We start from the raw sequence: 18,284 nt of genomic DNA, 5'->3' as shown, positions 1-18,284 counted from the left end.
CATCTCAGAAATTTCAGTATTATGTCAACTGCATCCACTTTCAGTTCAACACTTGATTCATCAATTTTACACAGCCCTAGACTCAATATTTGTCATTAATTGTCGACTGTTTTTTAGCGTTTTAGAGTTTAGTTTCCATGGTGAATGGAATGAAATGGGATAAATAGTCTAACCAATACCCCTCGAGAGCTAATTAATTCATTGCAGTATTATCACTTTGGGCCTTATTAAAAGTCAAATTGAAACTTTAAGAAACTCAAGTGACAGTAAGTACAACAATAAGATGTCAATAATCAATGAAATTGATTAATTGAGAGGACATTTTCTTAGTACAGTTAACCAGGCTTTGTAGTGGTGTGTTCAGAACTGTAGTTCTGGTTAAGTAACCATTAATTATGTCCTTTCAGCTACAATGACGTACATTTTTGAAATACCTCTACTGTACCTAAATGTGGCATTTGTAATAGACATAGTCAAAGTTAATTTTGTGATAGACGTAGCCAAAGTTAATTTTAGGATCAGTTAGGACAGCTACTGTTTGTAACAGGCATGTGTTCAATTACATGATGGTGTAATTAATTCAATTTAAATTATGTTATGAAAATGGCATTGCCATTACAGGTATTTTCAAAATAATTAGATTACCATTACATGACGGTCCAATGTAATTAATTAAATTACACATTACTTTTCAAGTCAAAATGATGTTTGAAATACAAACGTCAAAATAAATTATCATACTGCACAGATTTTAACTTTATGATTCAATCTCTGTATGACCATGGTCGAGATATTATTATTTTGCTAGCTGTCCATCGCTTAATAATTTGACAGTCCTGAACGTCAAAATAAGTAATTACAGTATATTTAATATAGACTTCTATTGGGAAGTTCAAGACTATAAGCTTATACAGAAGTGTATATTTCTTGCACATAATCATAGCAATAATGAAATATAGTTATTTATTTCCCTTACTCTCTTTCAGCAGGTGGATGTCCCTGAAGAAATATATCTGGAATGGTAGAAGGTATCTCTATTGATTCTTCTAACTTAGAATTGGCCATTAACAATGGGTTTGAGGACTTTATGGTGGAGAAAAACGTCCTTCTTTCCGGCCTCCAATTAGATGTTGAAGATGATTATTCACTTGAGGAGATGCTAACGACCATGTTGCCTTTTAAGGTCACAGTACTCTCTAAAGGCGGCAATATATTCACCATCACAAAAGAAGAATCAACAAATCGCTGAAACTAAAAAAAATGTGGAAAAGATCTTTGTATACTGCATTTGTAGTAAATTTGTATACAATACAATTTGTGTACATAGAAAGGTTTACTTATTTATTTTTTTTGTCTGAGTTCAGTGTATACAATATAAATAAAAAAAACTTTTTGTAGAAAAGATCACCGCATACTGAGTTTGTTGTTTACAAATGTGTAGAAAAGATCGCTGTATACCAAGTTTATAGTTTACAATTGTCTAGAAAAATCACTGTATACTGAACATAATACGACTTCTGTTTAAAACCTTCATTTAAACTTAGGCATGTATTTTTTTATGTATCTTAAAAGTCTGTCTATAACAATTTTGTGTATGCAATCTTGTACTAGGATATTGACATGACCAGATTACATTGCTGATCAAAGCATGGAAAGAATACTGTATCTAAAAACTGAATAAAACAAGATATAAGCATCTGTATCATGTTTTTTTATTATTATTATTTTTCCATGATGTCTGTCCACATGGAATTTGTAAGCACTCTTGTGCATTCTTATACCACCAAAAGGGTGGGTAAACTGGAATCAGGTCTATCCGTCCATCCATCTGTTTGTCTGTCTGTAGACGCATCTTGTCTGGACAACTCCAATGAAACTTTTCAGTAATATTCGGGACAATGTGTAGATGTGCATGCACCATTTTCCCTCGAAATATTGATTGCCATGGCAACTGGTCAATATAGATGGGTTTTGCTCGTCGGTCAACTTCTAAACCTGTGGACCAATTTCAACAAAACTTTGCAGGAATGTTTGGGAACGTGCACATGCCGCTGTGTTTCAGAGGATGTTTCTGTGCAAAAGGTCACCATGGGGAGATAACTAAGGCTGTGGGTGTTGGGGGTATTAGTTATCATTTGGATTACAGTTTCAGTTATCCCTGGGCAATGTGGAGAGGATATAGTAATGATTTTGAGGATTGAATGTAGAGGTCACAGTGCTTGCATAAGTACTATATGATTACCTTGTAAACGCTTTGAGACTAAGACAGTATACCTTAATCAAATTTGGAACGTGTATCCCTTATGAGAAGTCGGTTTCTTTAGAAATTCAGGGTCAGATGTCAAAGATCAAGGTCACAGTAAAAAAAACGGATAGATGCATGGGGGTGTTCTTTGCATTACCCTCATTTTTCTATCAAATTTCACAACCTAAAAGATATTCACATCTTGCAAATTTCAAGGTTCAAGGTCACTGTTAGTATGAAAAAATCATAATACAAGAGGAATAAAATATCTTGCAACAAGTTTTAGAGAACAAAGAATATATAAACATGTCAACAGAATTGTAGAACCAGCAAAACATGTGTAAAATTGAAACAAAGACAATATCTACTCAAAGATTCCCTGAAAAAGTACAAGGAGAATAAGACCAGGTGTTCCGAAAGAATAGGCATCTTTTATTTTAAGTTATGGTGACATATCATGTTTGTTTTAGAAAATTGCCACTCTTATGCAGTCATTTACAGACAATCTGGAAAATGAAGCTGCCCAATATTTGTATGTAGCATGTTATTTTCATGATGGTCTAACTAATGGTCTTAAACCAATAAGATATGCAGTCTTTAAAGTGATAATATGGTGTCCAAGATCAACATTCCCTACAATGTATCCAAAGAAATGGACAACTTCCCTATCATTGCATCTTGGAGCCTACTTTGGACATGTATTACATAAGTAATACTACTATGCTTGTTATTTCTGATATCTACTGGTCATTTTTTATGGGCTGCAATGATGTACTGCTTGCATATAGTTGGTTTCAGTATATAGCAAGCTAATAACAAAGAATTAATTGTTTTAATGGTCTTAGCATACCAGTACTTTCAGTACTTTGATTATAAGTTGAAATAATAAACTTTCCATATGTAAGTAAGTCATGCACATACAATCATACACCATGAAAGCAGACAAGGAAGAACAAAACAAAAGACGACAAGATAACGCAAAATGTGGCATTTTTTCTTTGTCCAGCTGTTTAAAAGCAAGGCACACGATCATATATATATCTGTGTGTGTTAATGTTACAACATGTTAATTTATATTTGTTATTTCTAATTGTTTCATACTAAGTATTGAAATTCAGGAGAACTTGTGCTATAATACTAGCTTAATGCCTGTACAAAGCTTTGTGTAGATAATTACCTTGAATGGTTTAAGTGGTTTAAGAGAACTGGTCTGAAAAAACTGAACTTTGTGATTTGGCCTATCTGTTTCCATGGTAACATAAAAAAGTATTTAAATGGAGAACTTCTCCATAGCAAAAGATACTAATAGCTTAATAAGTGTAAAAAGTTTTGAGCAATTACCTTGTCAGAGTATTGGCTCAGAAAAACTGAAATCTGTGATGGTTATCGGTTTCAATAGTAACAATGAATGTATTAATAAAGTCTTTTGACAACATATCAAGACTATAAAAATTTATAAAAAAGATCTTCAAAATAAATGCACAAGAGTTTCCCTTTAAGAGTTACATATATTGCAGAGAGGACTATCTATCATCTTTGCTTTAAAACAGAAAGGATTTTGTAGTCAAAATATGGTGAAAGACAATATATTAAAGTTTTAGTCGGATTTGTAAAGGCGGTTTTCATGATTAAAACCAGAATGTTCTCTCCAACCCTTTTTTTTTCTCTTTGCTATTGAGAGTTTTCATTCTGTTAATTAACAAATCATGCTTTAGAACCTTCAGTTTTTTAAGCAATGTTGACTTGTCTTGATAGCAAAAAGAAGGTAAAGTTACAAACACTGCTGAGACTATTGTGTTATACATTGTAATTCAGAAAATCAATATAAATGTAAATGTTTAAATGGAATTCAAAAGTCACAATATATTGCATAAAATACATTTTCTGAAAAAATAAACCCAACAAAAAAAACTCACCACTAATAGTTATCTTATCATCGTGCCTTATAAGTGTCTGCTGGAAAATTTCTAAACATTTCTATACTTGATCATAATTAATTTCAAACAGTTATCGAAAGAATATCGACATCTTACAGAATTAATATAGTTAGGAGACAGCTTTTTCGCCAAATTGGTTCCTTTCAGCTGCTTTCGGGTAAGAGACGATGTCTTGCGGAAAGTGACGAAATGTCCTGAAGGTTAAACTGGAAATCAGGTACATCGGTGCACAATCGTACTCGTATCTTGAAAGGTTAAAATTAAAATTTTTCAAGGGGATATTCGTTACATGCATTTAAAACCATTAAAGTATATATTTGTTAAATTCATTTGAATTATTTAAGACTTTTAGTATGATTTCATTTCCACATGAGAGCTTGAAACCATATTTTGTTGGTCAAAATCATTTTAATCCATTCAACGGGTCCGCAGTTCTCATTGCATGCTACGGTAAGTGTATTGTGGGTTATGAAGTTCCAGCCACACTTCCGTTTAAAGTTGATCGTATGGGCAAGTTGTTAGAGTTAAATAACCAAACACACAATACCATAAAATACTCGCTATAAGATGCTTTTAACTCAGCTTTTCCTTCTCTGTATTGTCCCTTCTTCTGTATATCTTCTTGGAGGTTGCCTCATGCACTTAGTTTTTTAATGTTTACCATAGATAATGTTTGTATACTTTAGGTGAATTGTCAGGGCCTTGGCAATTAAGTGAAAAGAAAAGATGTGTTTTCTTATGTGAGGGATAAAAAGTATCATATTTATTGCTTGCAGGACACTCATTTTACTTCAAAAGAGGAAAATTGTATCAAAAATGAGTGGGGTTATGATAGCTTTCTCAGTTCTTTTTCATCTAATTCATGTGGGGTCGCAATTTTTTAAAGTAATTTCGAAAACAAAGTTTACAAAGAAAAGCGTGATTCAAATGGAAATTTTTTGGATATTGATATTGAGGGTACTAGAATAACTTTAATTACTATTTATGGACCAAATCACGATAATCCTGATTTTGATAATCAAGTCTCAGATGCCATAGACAGTTTTGGAAATGTAAAGGTAATAGTTTGTGGTGATTTCAATTTGATATTGAGTCCAGATTTAGACTACGATAATACATATAGAAATATAAACAATGCAGCTGCTAGGGACAGGGTTTTAGAAATAAACGATACATATAATCTTATTGATATTTATAGAGAACTTCACCAAGATACCAAGAGGCATTCTTGGAGAAGAAATAATCCTGTAAAACAGGCCAGACTGGACTTCTTCCTTGTTTCAGACTGTCTGTTATCTAGTGTTAACAAATCAATTATTGAATCTAGTTATAGATCTGACCATTCAGCTACAGTTACAGCTTTACAGTTAAATGAATTTAAAAGAGGGAGGGGTCTATGGAAACTTAATCATTCTTTTGTTGTGTGATCCTGAATATTTAGATATGGTTGAAAAATGTATAGAGAATGTTAAGTCACAGTATTGTTTGCCTGCCTATAATATTAGTGCTATTAAAGATATTCCTGATAGTGAGATTCAGTTTCTGATTAATGATCAATTGTTTTTAGAAACTTTATTAATGGAAATTAGGGGCAAATCAATATCTTATGCTTCATATAGAAACAACAGAACAGCCAAGAGGAATATCTAAAGACGTTGATAGAAAGTCTAGAAGCTAGCTTAAATCTAGACCAGGAAGAATTAGATAATAAAAAACAGGAATTAGAGTCTTTACGATTGAGAAAGATAATGGGAAGTTTAATCAGATCAAGAGCTAAATGGATCAAAGAAGGGGAAAAGCCTACTTCCTATTTCTTGAATTTGGAAAGTCGAAATTTCACTTCTAAAATAATTCCAAAATAACAAAAAGATAATGGTGACTTGATTACAAACCAGGAGGATATTTTAAATGAAGTTAGATTATTCTATGAAAATTTATGCAGATTTAGAGAAGTTTGTGCTGTTGATTTATATTATCATCTTCAGGGTTGTGGAGTACCAAAATTAAGTAACACAGAGTCTAAGAATCTGGAAGGTTTGATCACTATAGAAGAGGCAGGTAAAGTTTTGAATGATATGAACACTAATAAGAGTCCTGAATCAGACGGTTTCATCCCTGAATTTTTTAAGACCTTTTGGAAATTTATAGGAGTATTTGTTGTCCGTTCAATAAATTATTGTTTTTCTGTTGGTCAGCTTTCTATCACTCAGAGACATGGCATAATAACCTGAATTTCAAAGGGAGATAAACCATGTAATTTCTTAAAAACTAGAGACCTATCTCTTTTTTCCTACAAAATAGCTTCTGGAATAATTTCTCATAGGATAAAATCCGTTCTAGGAAAGCTTATAAATGAAAATCAGACAGGTTTCTTATATGGGCGCAATATCGGCAAAAATATTCGTACTCTTTATGACGTAATGTCTTATGCTGATTTAGATATTCCAGGAATGTTCCTTATGGTCTATTTCGAAAAAAGCTTATGGAAAGAGAAACAATCGTTCACTGTCTATGAGAGTGTATAGAGGTACAGACTCTATTGGAGGGATTTGAATCTCTTCTTGATATTCTTCTGATTCCTTTCTGGATAAACAAAGAAACATTTATTTGGAATTATCCATTCTAATGCTAACACTGTACATAACAAAATTTTAATTCTCATTAACACTGTTTATATGTCAAGATGTCTACAAAAATCTCTTAATTTAGATGCTCTTATAAATAAGATTTAGGATCATTTCCATGTTCAAAAGTACAACATTTCTAGTAAAAAAACACTATCAACTTTTGAGAATAATTGGAAAAAAAGGATTCCCATTTTAGAACTATAGTATGTATGCTAACAAGTCTATTCCCAATGGTCATGACCTTGACTTTACCAAACTGATTTTATATTTATTTAATTTCCACAAAATTAGCTCTATTTTTATTAAATAATTATTATAACCCTCCCAATTCTCTCTCTCTCTCACTCTCTCTAAGTCATAGCACACAAGTGTGAGAGAGTGTGTGTATGTTTTTGTTTGGATTCTCTTGTATATTGTCAGAGACGTCTCTGATATTGTGTAATATGTAAAAACTTGTCAAAAAAATAAATGATTTACATTTTTTAAAATTTCCCTGCTGTATCACTAAATTGTATCTTTGTAGCAACATCACAGTCTTATTACGGGAACGTGGTCACGTAAAACATGTAGTCTCATCCATTACATAGATAAATGAATTATTTAAAGTATAAATTACGTTCAGTATTGTAATTCACGAGTCGGCTATCTACTGAATCTATTTAACTCCTTGTTGTTATGGCTTAAAGCGACCATAATGTTAAAAAAAACACTACGAGAAAACGATATAAAACGTTCTATTTTCCAATAATATGTTACAAAGCTAAGACTTTCTGTTAATTACTAAAATTAAAAGTCACTGCAACCATTTTTATTGATATCTAAAGAATAAAGAATGTAAACAGTGCGGTCCTGATCTAATTCATACATTACCGTTCGTAACCCTGATGCTGCGCATGCGTGTAAGTCTAGAAAGAAGCAATATGGCTGACGTAAATACGAAAAGGCGACGAGGACCTAAAAGATACCTTTCAGAAAGTGCCAGAAAGTGTAGGAGGAAGGAGTTAGACCAGAAAAGAGGAAAGGCCAGAATTTATGTTAGACAGGAGATCGAGAGATGGCGAAAGATGAAGGAGGATCTTGGAGTGAATACGGATTCGGAATGTGCGAAGCTGCTGCTTGACTGGTTAGCTAAACATCAGCATTATAATTATAATGTATCCGCCTGTCATTGATCATAATCCAATATCCAGCGTTTGACACGTGAAATGTTATGAACAACACTACTAAAAGTGTTATCCGATAACAGTTGAATGAAAATAGTTGTGCTATTCGCTTAAATTTAATATCGACAACGTGTGTTCGTTGTTGACTGCAAGTTGGGGCCCACTTGGGGGTATTCGTTCTAAGTGTAAAAATATGACGGTACTTTTGTTACTGTGAGAATAACGACCGTGGCGATAAACATAACCTTCATAATAAACACACAGACACATGTTGAATCGTTAACAATATCTATTAATGTGTACATACAAAGTATCTGTGTATTTCTGCACAATGAGTTTTTGCTTTCCCGATTGTAATTAACCCCTGTGGGGCCCACTGGTTAAGCGCCCTCGATTGCCATAGATAATTCTCCCATGATAAGCCAAAACAAACCGAATTACTAAGATTGATTGCTCAAAATCATATATTATAACACTATAGAATAATTTACTGCAAACAATAATTAGCAGAAAGGCGCAAAAGCAGGTGTACTTACGATTTCATTTTCATTGGAATCGATGAAGCAGTATTTTTATAGAAATATGATTTGACAATTGTAAGTAAACATTGATTTGAAAAAGAGTTTGGCAGTGTTTAAGATTAAAATTTGCCATGTGAATAAATGTGTCATATTTTTTTGGTTATCCGGATCGACCCTACGGTTTTATATTTAGACGTTACTATAAATAAACATGGCGGCGGGGAAGAAAGAGCGAAAGAAGGATGGAGTACGGGAAAGTCGGCGTGGAAGACCAAGAACCCGCAATGTCGAACGAAGTAGAGCATTAATACAAACATTTCCAAGGAAAAAAAAGAATTTTCCACGTCAAGTATTATTAGAAAACGATGTTGACTGTGAAAGATTGAATGCTATCAAAACAACACGAAAGTTAAAAAGCAACTCCGATGTTGTCCGTTTCCTTCTGGATCGGTAATGGCAAATTTGATTACCCTTTCCGCATAGTTATATCTTGATTAACTAATATCTTGATTGACTAAAGTTTTATAAGACCAAAATAGATATGATTAAAAAAAAAAGATATAATTATAACTCATGCCATCTGAAATAGCGTCGTGCCTTAAAGTAGAGAATGACTTAATAAATACGTTCTCCGAAATGGAGCAGGTTTAAGCTGCAGGATTCTTTTAACAGACGCCTTGTAATAATGTCATAGTGGACAAAATTAGGTGCTATCATTAATTGACAGACTCCTTATCATGTATGCTATAGGAATCAACAATACATAGTGCACCTGGGTGGTTATAATAACAATACCTCCTTCTATACCTCTGTACCAGAACAGGGAACATACACATTCCTGTTGAGTGCTCCAGCCGGGAATCAAACTTTGGTCACTGGCATGATAATACCAGCTCTGCATGCTGAGTGACAGAGTCAATATTACACACTATATACAAGCCACAGCAAGCTGCTCCTAATTGGTATACACCACTGCCCCTGTTTTTCTAGAGATTTCCTAAATCTCAACCCAAGACTGAAAATACCACAACTCGTCTGATTTCTTTGGGTGCCAGTGTAACAGAACAGGGAAAATACACGTTTCTGTCAAGTGCCCCAACTAGAAATCTTACTCCGGCCTCTGGCGTAATAAGCAACCGGGTCTGTCAACTGAGCCAAAGAAGCATGCTGCATCAGCTGAGTAACAGAGATGTATTTAACACTATATACAAACCACACCAACCCGTTCCTATAACTCTTCGTCCAGGTATTAAGGTTACCTTGTTACCCGTAATGTAGCACAAATGGTGTTATTTAACATTTGTAACCAGAAACTGGCTTGAACTAGATTGAAATGCCCTGCCCCTGCAGGGACTTGAATGAAGGGACCTTTTTCCTCTCAGGATCTTTACCACTAAGGTTATAGGAAATTACTATTTCCATTTGCTGTGTCCAGTAAAATTACCTGTATACACAATGTAAACATATCACTACATGTTCAGATACCTGTCTCAATTTTTTTTTTTTTTTTTGTTTGCCATTTAATTAACAGGCATATAATCCTCATCATTATTCTTCTTAATGACAATATTTGAAAAACTCTTAATGTAATGCTGTCATAAACGGACGTCATAATCAGACTGGTGCTCTTCAACACAATACATACTTAAAATCTATTTTTATTAATAATACATCCTTATCTCTCATTTACTTTTGTTTCAGTTATGAAAACATCAGCCGGTCAGGAATATCGTCTACAGGTAGGAGAAGGTAAGTGGAAAATGTAGATGAATTGAAAATTGATATAGAATTTCTATTTTAGGGAAACGTAGGAAATGAAAATGATAAGGTATTATTGTGTAAGTGAAAAAAGTTACGAAAGTCGGGCAAGTTAGAGGTAATAAGCACTTGAATGATAATGGTCCTTTGAAATAAATCAGAATCCTTTATACATTACCATTGAAACTAGGGCGAAACAAATTATGGAAACTTGTGTAGCTATGTATGTGATTTCATAACATGTATAGAATGGTAAACATGAAAAATATCCTGAGAAAAGTTAGTAAAATAAAAAAAATCAGGTTGTGTGTCGTTCACGGTTTGAAATATGTTTATGTTTAAGGAAAAACTTACCAGAAGAATTTGATGACTACCAATTCCACTGTAAGTCATGTGGTTCAGAAGATATTGAGGTAATGGCCAAAGTGAGGGCACCACCACAAACATCATTACCTGCTGATCGTGTCAGTGTGAAAATTGAATGTGATGATAACATTATGAGTAATGACAAACATATCAAGGAGACCAGGAGTGCTGCCAAAAATGCTCTTCTGGAACCTCGACCAACAAATCTATTTTGTAATGCATCTGTGATTAGGGATATCAACAAAGCAAATTGTGAAGATGATGAAACTGTTCCTTATAAAAAAAGAAGGAAAAGAACTTTTCCAATAACAGCTGATGAAACAGCTCCTATTACAACACCGAAATCAAATACAAATATCAATGAAATTTCTTCTACTGTGACAAAATCAACCACAGAGACTGACGAAGTTGCTGCTACAAAATCAACCACAGAGACTGACGAAGTTGCTGCTACAAAATCAGCTACAAAAACTGATGAAGTCATTGCTACAACAAAAAATTCAACCATAGAAAATACTGCCACAAAATCAGCAGAGCCAGTGACATGTGCAGATACTGAGGAATCCATGGAACAAACAGCAGTTGAGAATAGTGATGATCAAGTGGACAAGGTCACATATAATCAAGAAAATCTGGTTGAAAATAAAGAAAGTGATGAAGACGACGGTCGACGACGCAGTACAAGGCTAAAAGGAAAAGATCGCATATCATTTACCAAGATGATTGAATTGGATATAAGTGATGAAGATTTAGACAATAGTGAAGATGATCTTGATGAAGAGGAAGATGACGATGATGAGATGTGTGATGAAGATGAGATTGAAGAAGGTGAAAGTAGAGAGATATCAAAGATAAAACAGAAGAAAAATGAGGTTAAAGATGTTGATCCTGATTTTGACCCAGGGACAGATGACGAGGATGTCAAGGTGGAAGTTAGTGATGGTCACAGTGCAGAGGAAAGTGTAGGTGGTGTAACAACACCCAAATTAAAGAGAGGTCGCAAAAAGAAATGGCTTGAGGATGAGAGTGACCCAGAAAACTTTTGGAGAGTCAGAAAAAAATACAAACTTACTGTAAAGGAAAAAGAGGCAAAAAGGATAGCTAAGGTGAGAAAGAAAGAAAGAAAACAACAACTGAAGGAGCTACGAACTATTCACAGAAGTGCTATTGAAAAATGTCAAGATATGACTGTTAAGTTGGAAGATCATGAGGACAAGTATGAACTAACAGTGTTCACCTCCCAAAGTCAAAAGGATAGAAATCTAGACTTCGAACATAAGTCCTACTACAGGTACACATGTAAACTATGTGACGGCCAGTTTAATGCTTCAGACAAAGCCTCTATGGAGAACCACATCAAGTTACACCTGCAGGGTCAGTTAACATGTGGTGACTGCGGTTTGACATTTAGTAAGCCACTCGTGTTGTTTCATCACAAGATTGAAAAGCACATAGAGAAATTCTACACCTGCGAATTCTGTGCTGAACAATTTTATACTCAGAGAAGTCTTAAAGTGCATTTGGCAAAAAAACACGACCAAAAACCATTTAAGTGTCCAAAATGTCTTGAGTATTTTAGCTGTCGAGCTGATAAAAAGAAACATGTTACTGTAGCACATCCCGAACTTGCTGCTCAGTGTGAAAAGTGTGGAGAATTTTTCTTCGGCCCTGATAGACTGCAGTGTCATGTAAAGGGGATGAAATGTAAAGAGAAGTCATCCTCAGAAGGAAACAAAATCCCTTGTGAAGTATGTGGGAAGATAGTTCTTAGGTCGGGGATGAAAAAACACATGGACACGATACATCTCAAGATCCACAGCCACAAGTGTGAAATCTGTTCATTCACAACTAACTCTACTCAGTCCATCAAAAATCATAGGATGAGGCATACAGGTAAGATTGTCTGTCACTTACTGATGAATACAGGTAAAACACAGGTCTATCCTTCACTGATGATTACAGGTAAAACACTGGTCTATCCTTCACTGATGAATACAGGTAAAACACAGGTCTATCCTTCACTGATGATTACAGGTAAAACACTGGTCTATCCCTCACTGATGAATACAGGTAAAACACAGGTCTATCCTTCACTGATGATTACAGGTAAAACACTGGTCTATCCCTCACTGGTAATTACAGGTAAACACAGGTCAATCCCTCACTGGTAATTACAGGTAAAACACAGGTCTATCCCTCACTGATGATTACAGGTAAAACAGAGGTCTATCCCTCACTGATGATAACAGGTAAAGTACAGGTCTACCCCTCACTGGTTATTGCAGTTAAAACACAGATGAGGGTGTGTTACCAGTATGAATAAAAAAAAGTATGTATCATTGAAGGAGTGCTCTCCCTTGGCTGGTAAAGAAATGTTTAGACATGCTCTTCAGAATAACATTAAGCTATCATCATCAGTGTAATGTTATTGGTGTATTCTTTATTTGGAGGGGGGATAAAGTTTACTGTAGTTTTTATAGGAAAATTACATTTATTTGTTTATTTTCTATTGGAAATAGTTCATACTTTGCTAGAATTAAAGTTTAAGATGACACTTTGATGAGATGCACTAATTGACCTCAGCTGACCTCCAGAGGCTGGTGGGACAGGACCACAAATGGGTCCAATTGACTGAAAATTTCAAAACTCCTCTTCTCATGTTACATGTTACAAGATATATTATGACTCTGGTGACTGTTAAAGCTCTTGGGCCTCTTTTTAAGATAGTTATAGAAAAAAATTCCAGGCTTTCACTAGAGTTGAAGTTCAAAGCTATTGGTAACTTAAGATAGAATAAAAGTTCTTATAACACAACCAGTAGACAATTAAAGTGTGATGTTTCAATGACAACACTGTCATCTTCATCAGACAAATTACCTGTGTGGAGCATACTAGCACTGACGTACGTAATGTATGTGATCTACACGGTCACCTTCGTTAGACAAATGACCAATGTGGAGCGTACTAGTACTGACGTACATAGTGTACAAGATCTACACAGTCGCCTTCATCAGACAAATGACCAGTGTGGAGTGTATTAGCACTGACGTACGTAGTGTATGTGATCTACACAGTCACCTTCGTCAGACAAATGACCAATGTGGAGCATACTAACACTTACATACATAGTGTAGGAGATCGTGAGGAATTGACCAACTTCTTCGCCTGTACTTTATCATTGTTGAAAATAGTGTGACAAGATAGTAAACAGACTAAAAAACACACAAGATGGTAACGATGTACTCAAATCAATTTGTCTATGCTTTGGTTAACACTTGGTCATAGATGTGTGAGAGTCTGTGGTCCAGCTCTTCTCTGTTCAGTACTGGCCCACTGTGGCATATCCAGATGTCTTCCTTAATCAACTGTCTGAAAAGGTTGTTTTTCCAGTCAAATATTTTGGAATTTCCAAGTCAATGATATGTTTTTGCTTCATGGAATGATACACTATTTTCAACCTTAGAGTTTAAAGGATTATATATAGTACAACAAAAAAAGTTGGTCAATTTGTTACTGCCTCTTGCACTATTTATGTCAGTGCTAGTACACTTTGCACTGGTCATTTGTCTGATGATTGTAACAGTCATTGTCACACTAATCTTCTCCTGCTTGTGTTATAAGAAGTTTTATATCATTGACTTTACCAACCAGAAGAAAATGTTTTGAGATAACTTCAGATAATAAACCTGTAATGTTATCAAATTTATATATTTTCTTTCACAGGTGTCCACCCATTTAAATGTCAGTTGTGTGACTTTTCCTGTGTCCAAGACTATCAGTTGAAGAGTCATATGCGGACCCATACTGGTGAGAAACCTTACAAATGTGATCAGTGTAGCTACGCCTCAGCTTGGAATGTCCAGCTCAAGGAACACAGAAAGGCACACCAGAGTCCTACACAGAGCACCTGTGACATATGTAACATCACATTCAAACATGACCGTGGAATTTCGCTTCATATGAAAAAGCATCATTCTAATCTAGTTACAGGAGCAAGTAAAAAGGTTGAAAGGTCAGGGCCTTGCTCGGAAGCTGCTACCAACAAGGCTGTTAGTGCTAACAAGGATGTTAATCAGAAGCTTGGTTCAAAAATTATAGTGATTGGTTCATCACAGTTGGAAGGAATCACGGGGCCGAATCACATTCCTGAGGAAGTACAAGATCAACAGATAGATCTCCAACGGACACCGGCTACTCAGTATGTGGCAATGAAACAAACTGAATACCACTCCGATTTGTCGGGAACATCCAACCAAGCTGAGTACCAATCACGGGAAAAAACACAGTACCATTCCCCAAAACAGGTCGAGTACCAACAACAAACTGAATACATTTCTCCAAAGCTGACAGAGTACAATTTAAGTAAACAGACTGAGTATACTTCTAAAGAGATAGAGTATGGTATAAGCCACACAGAGTATGTGACTACAAGTGATCAGACATATTCGGAAGTTCATGTCAATTACTCACCTGACAATGCGGAGTATGATGCCACCCAGCCAGGCTACATTGTACACATATCCTGTCAGCCTGACTATATGCCTGCGGAACAGGTGATTACCACTTCATCTGACGTATGAGTTCGTTACCTGCATAAGATGTAATTAGCCAAATGATATATGCAAGAGGCTGTTTTTTTCTTAATCAGTTTTGGAAAATTAAAAAAATGGCAATTTGTTGGTCGATATTTTTTGCCATTTTTTTTGTGACGGTGCTGACATTGTGTTACATTCATTAGTGACTTCTTAATTTCTGGTTGGCAAAAACATAGATGGATTTATTTTCTGATGAGACAATGGATAGAGGTTAGGTTGAATATAACACTCTGAGTGCATTGTATATATGTACATTTTACATATGTTAATGTCTGAGAATTGCATTGAATTCTTCAGCTAGTTTCCTTATTAATTCATTATGTCTTTCATTTAAAGAATGCTGTAATAGTTATATACTGTGGGTCGGGGGGGATCTGTTATTGTATAAAGCTGTAAATTTACTAAACTACATTAATTGTTTAAATAACTGATGTTCTGTACTTTATCAGATACTTTAATCATAACTTGTTAAATCTGTCTTGTCTGAAGCCTGAATGATTAGAATGTGCATTAAGGCATCAGTGTCACCATTAGAGACATGATGAAATCAGAGTCTACAGTGGACACTACTGTATATATGTTGTAATTGAATTTTGACCAAAGATTATTTGTTCTGATGACGGCTAGTCTAACTTAGCCTAAACATGTTGATAATAAAACCACGGAATCCTGATGTTAATACTCCATTGTTGAGATTCTGTTGAATGTTATTGGGTATCTACCTAGATTCCTTCATGATCAAATCTACTACTGAAGGCAACCAGGATGTTAGCTCTCCCTGTTAGGATTATATTGAAAGATTTAAAAGTGTACATATATATTGTAGCTTAAGTGATGATATTTGAAAAGGTGAACATAGTTATTTATGTTGTTGCCTGGTTGTTATGACTTGATGCCTGGTAATTTTATTATATTCAAGCACACCTGTCTATAAAGGCCACTTTTTTCTGTACCCCTGAGTGGCCTTTATGAATAGGTCTATAATGTACAGAATTCAGCATTGCTTAGACAATAATGATGTACAGAATATTTGATTGATCAGAATCTTCGGCTTTAATCACATGTGCTTGTCTGGCACACTGAACAGTCATGATGTGTTTTAGAACTGTGTAAGAAAGTCCTGAAATGTTTCTATATCCAAACAGTCAATATGCTAACAAGAACAAGATTGAAATGGTTGAAATTATTATCTAATAAAAGTCAAGAAAATACTTTGATTTAGTCCATTGACATCATACACTTTGACCAAATATTTGACTGTAAACCTCAGAGAGTAAGGAATCAGTAGATTACTTCTCTCTGTAAGGAACAAGTAGATTACTTCTCTCTGTAAGGAACAGGTAGATTACTTTTCTCTGTAAGGAACAGGTAGATTACTTTTCTCTGTAAGGAATCAGGTAGATTACTTTTCTCTGTAAGGAATCAGTAGATTACTTTTCTCTGTAAGGAATCAGTAGATTACTTTTTAGGTCACCTGAGCCGAAGGCTCATCATGATTTGTCTGTCGTGCGTTGTTAACTTTTCACATATTCGACTTCTTCTCAAGGACCACTGAATAGATTTTGACCAAACTTGGCACAAAGCATCCCCATGGGAAGCCGCTTCAAGTTTGTGAAGAAAAAGGGCATGACCCCAATAGGGGTCACAGGAGGGGGAAAAGGGTGTAAAATTAGGTAAATCTTTAAAAATTTTCTTCTCATGAACCAGCAGTCAGATTAAGTTGATTTTTGATATTTAGGGTCCTTATGGCATGGTCTACAAAGTTTGCGAATGAAAAAAAAATTGGGTCAAAAACGGCCCCACTAGGGGCCACTCAAAAGGGTAAAAAAAAAATTAGCTTTTACCGATTTCATCCAAATTTGGTAGAAAGCATCCCTTAGTGAAGGACATATGAAATCATGTTGAAAAAAGTGATTATGTCCCCTTTGGGGCCCATAGGTGTAAAAGGGGCCATATGTAAAAAAAAACCTTCTTTAAATGACTTCTTCTCAAGAACCATTGGATGGATATTGACCAAACTTGGCACAAAGCATCCCCATGGGAAGCCGCTTCAAGTTTGCGAAGAAAAAGGGCGTGGCCCCAGGAGGGGGGAAAGGGGGAAACTTGATACGAATGTTCTACACATGGTCCTGACAAGTGTTTTAACTTTTGGGGGTGATTCAAAATCCAAGATGGCCACCCTGGCCTCTGTTTGGCTAAGACATTATGGACTTCCTCTCGAGAACCTTTGGGTGGGTCATGTTCAAACTTGGTACAGATGTTTTACACATGGTCCTGCACAAGTATTGTTACATTTTTGCAACATTTGAAAATCCTCAGATTATTGACATATATTCCTCAGGTGACCGTTTAGGCCCCTTGGGCCTCTTGTCTCTGTAAGGAATCAGTAGATTACTTTTCTCTGTAAGGAATCAGTAGATTACTTATCTCTGTAAGGAATCAGTAGATTATTTGTCTCTGTAAGGAATCAGTAGATTACTTTTCTCTGTAAGGAATCAGTAGATTACTTTTCTCTGTAAGGAATCAGTAGATTACTTTTCTCTGTAAGGAATCAGTAGATTACTTCTCTCTGTAAGGAATCAGTAGATTACTTCTCTCTGTAAGGAATCAGTAGATTACTTGTCTCTGTAAGGAATCAGTAGATTACTTTTCTCTGTAAGGAACAGGTAGATTACTTTTCTCTGTAAGGAATCAGTAGATTACTTTTCTCTGTAAGGAACAGGTAGATTACTTTTCTCTGTAAGGAATCAGTAGATTACTTGTCTCTGTAAGGAATCAGTAGATTACTTGTCTCTGTAAGGAATCAGTAGATTACTTTTCTCTGTAAGGAATCAGTAGATTACTTGTCTCTGTAAGGAATCAGTAGATTACTTTTCTCTGTAAGGAATCAGTAGATTACTTTTCTCTGTAAGGAATCAGTAGATTACTTTTCTCTGTAAGGAATCAGTAGATTACTTTTCTCTGTAAGGAACAGGTAGATTACTTTTCTCTGTAAGGAATCAGTAGATTACTTTTCTCTGTAAGGAATCAGTAGATTACTTGTCTCTGTAAGGAATCAGTAGATTACTTGTC

At 35.1% G+C, this 18,284-nt stretch overlaps 1 protein-coding gene across 1 annotated transcript; it reads left to right on the top strand.

Annotated features, from left to right (window-relative positions):
- Positions 1-8,704: 8,704 nt before the first annotated feature.
- On the top strand, positions 8,705-16,406 carry LOC132564126 (zinc finger protein 761-like). The gene is made up of 4 exons (XM_060228804.1): positions 8,705-8,943; positions 10,195-10,242; positions 10,595-12,510; positions 14,341-16,406. The coding sequence occupies exons 1-4, from the start codon at positions 8,705-8,707 to the stop codon at positions 15,195-15,197; spliced, it is 3,060 nt and encodes a 1,019-aa protein (XP_060084787.1). The 3' UTR covers positions 15,198-16,406.
- The last annotated feature ends 1,878 nt before the right edge of the window (positions 16,407-18,284 follow it).

This window comes from Ylistrum balloti, unplaced genomic scaffold, assembly GCF_031769215.1.
Source record: "Ylistrum balloti isolate Yb309-2 unplaced genomic scaffold, AGI_CSIRO_Ybal_v1 Utg371998, whole genome shotgun sequence".
Lineage (NCBI taxonomy): Eukaryota > Metazoa > Mollusca > Bivalvia > Pectinida > Pectinidae > Ylistrum > Ylistrum balloti.
This window is presented reverse-complemented; position numbering and strand designations above follow the sequence as displayed.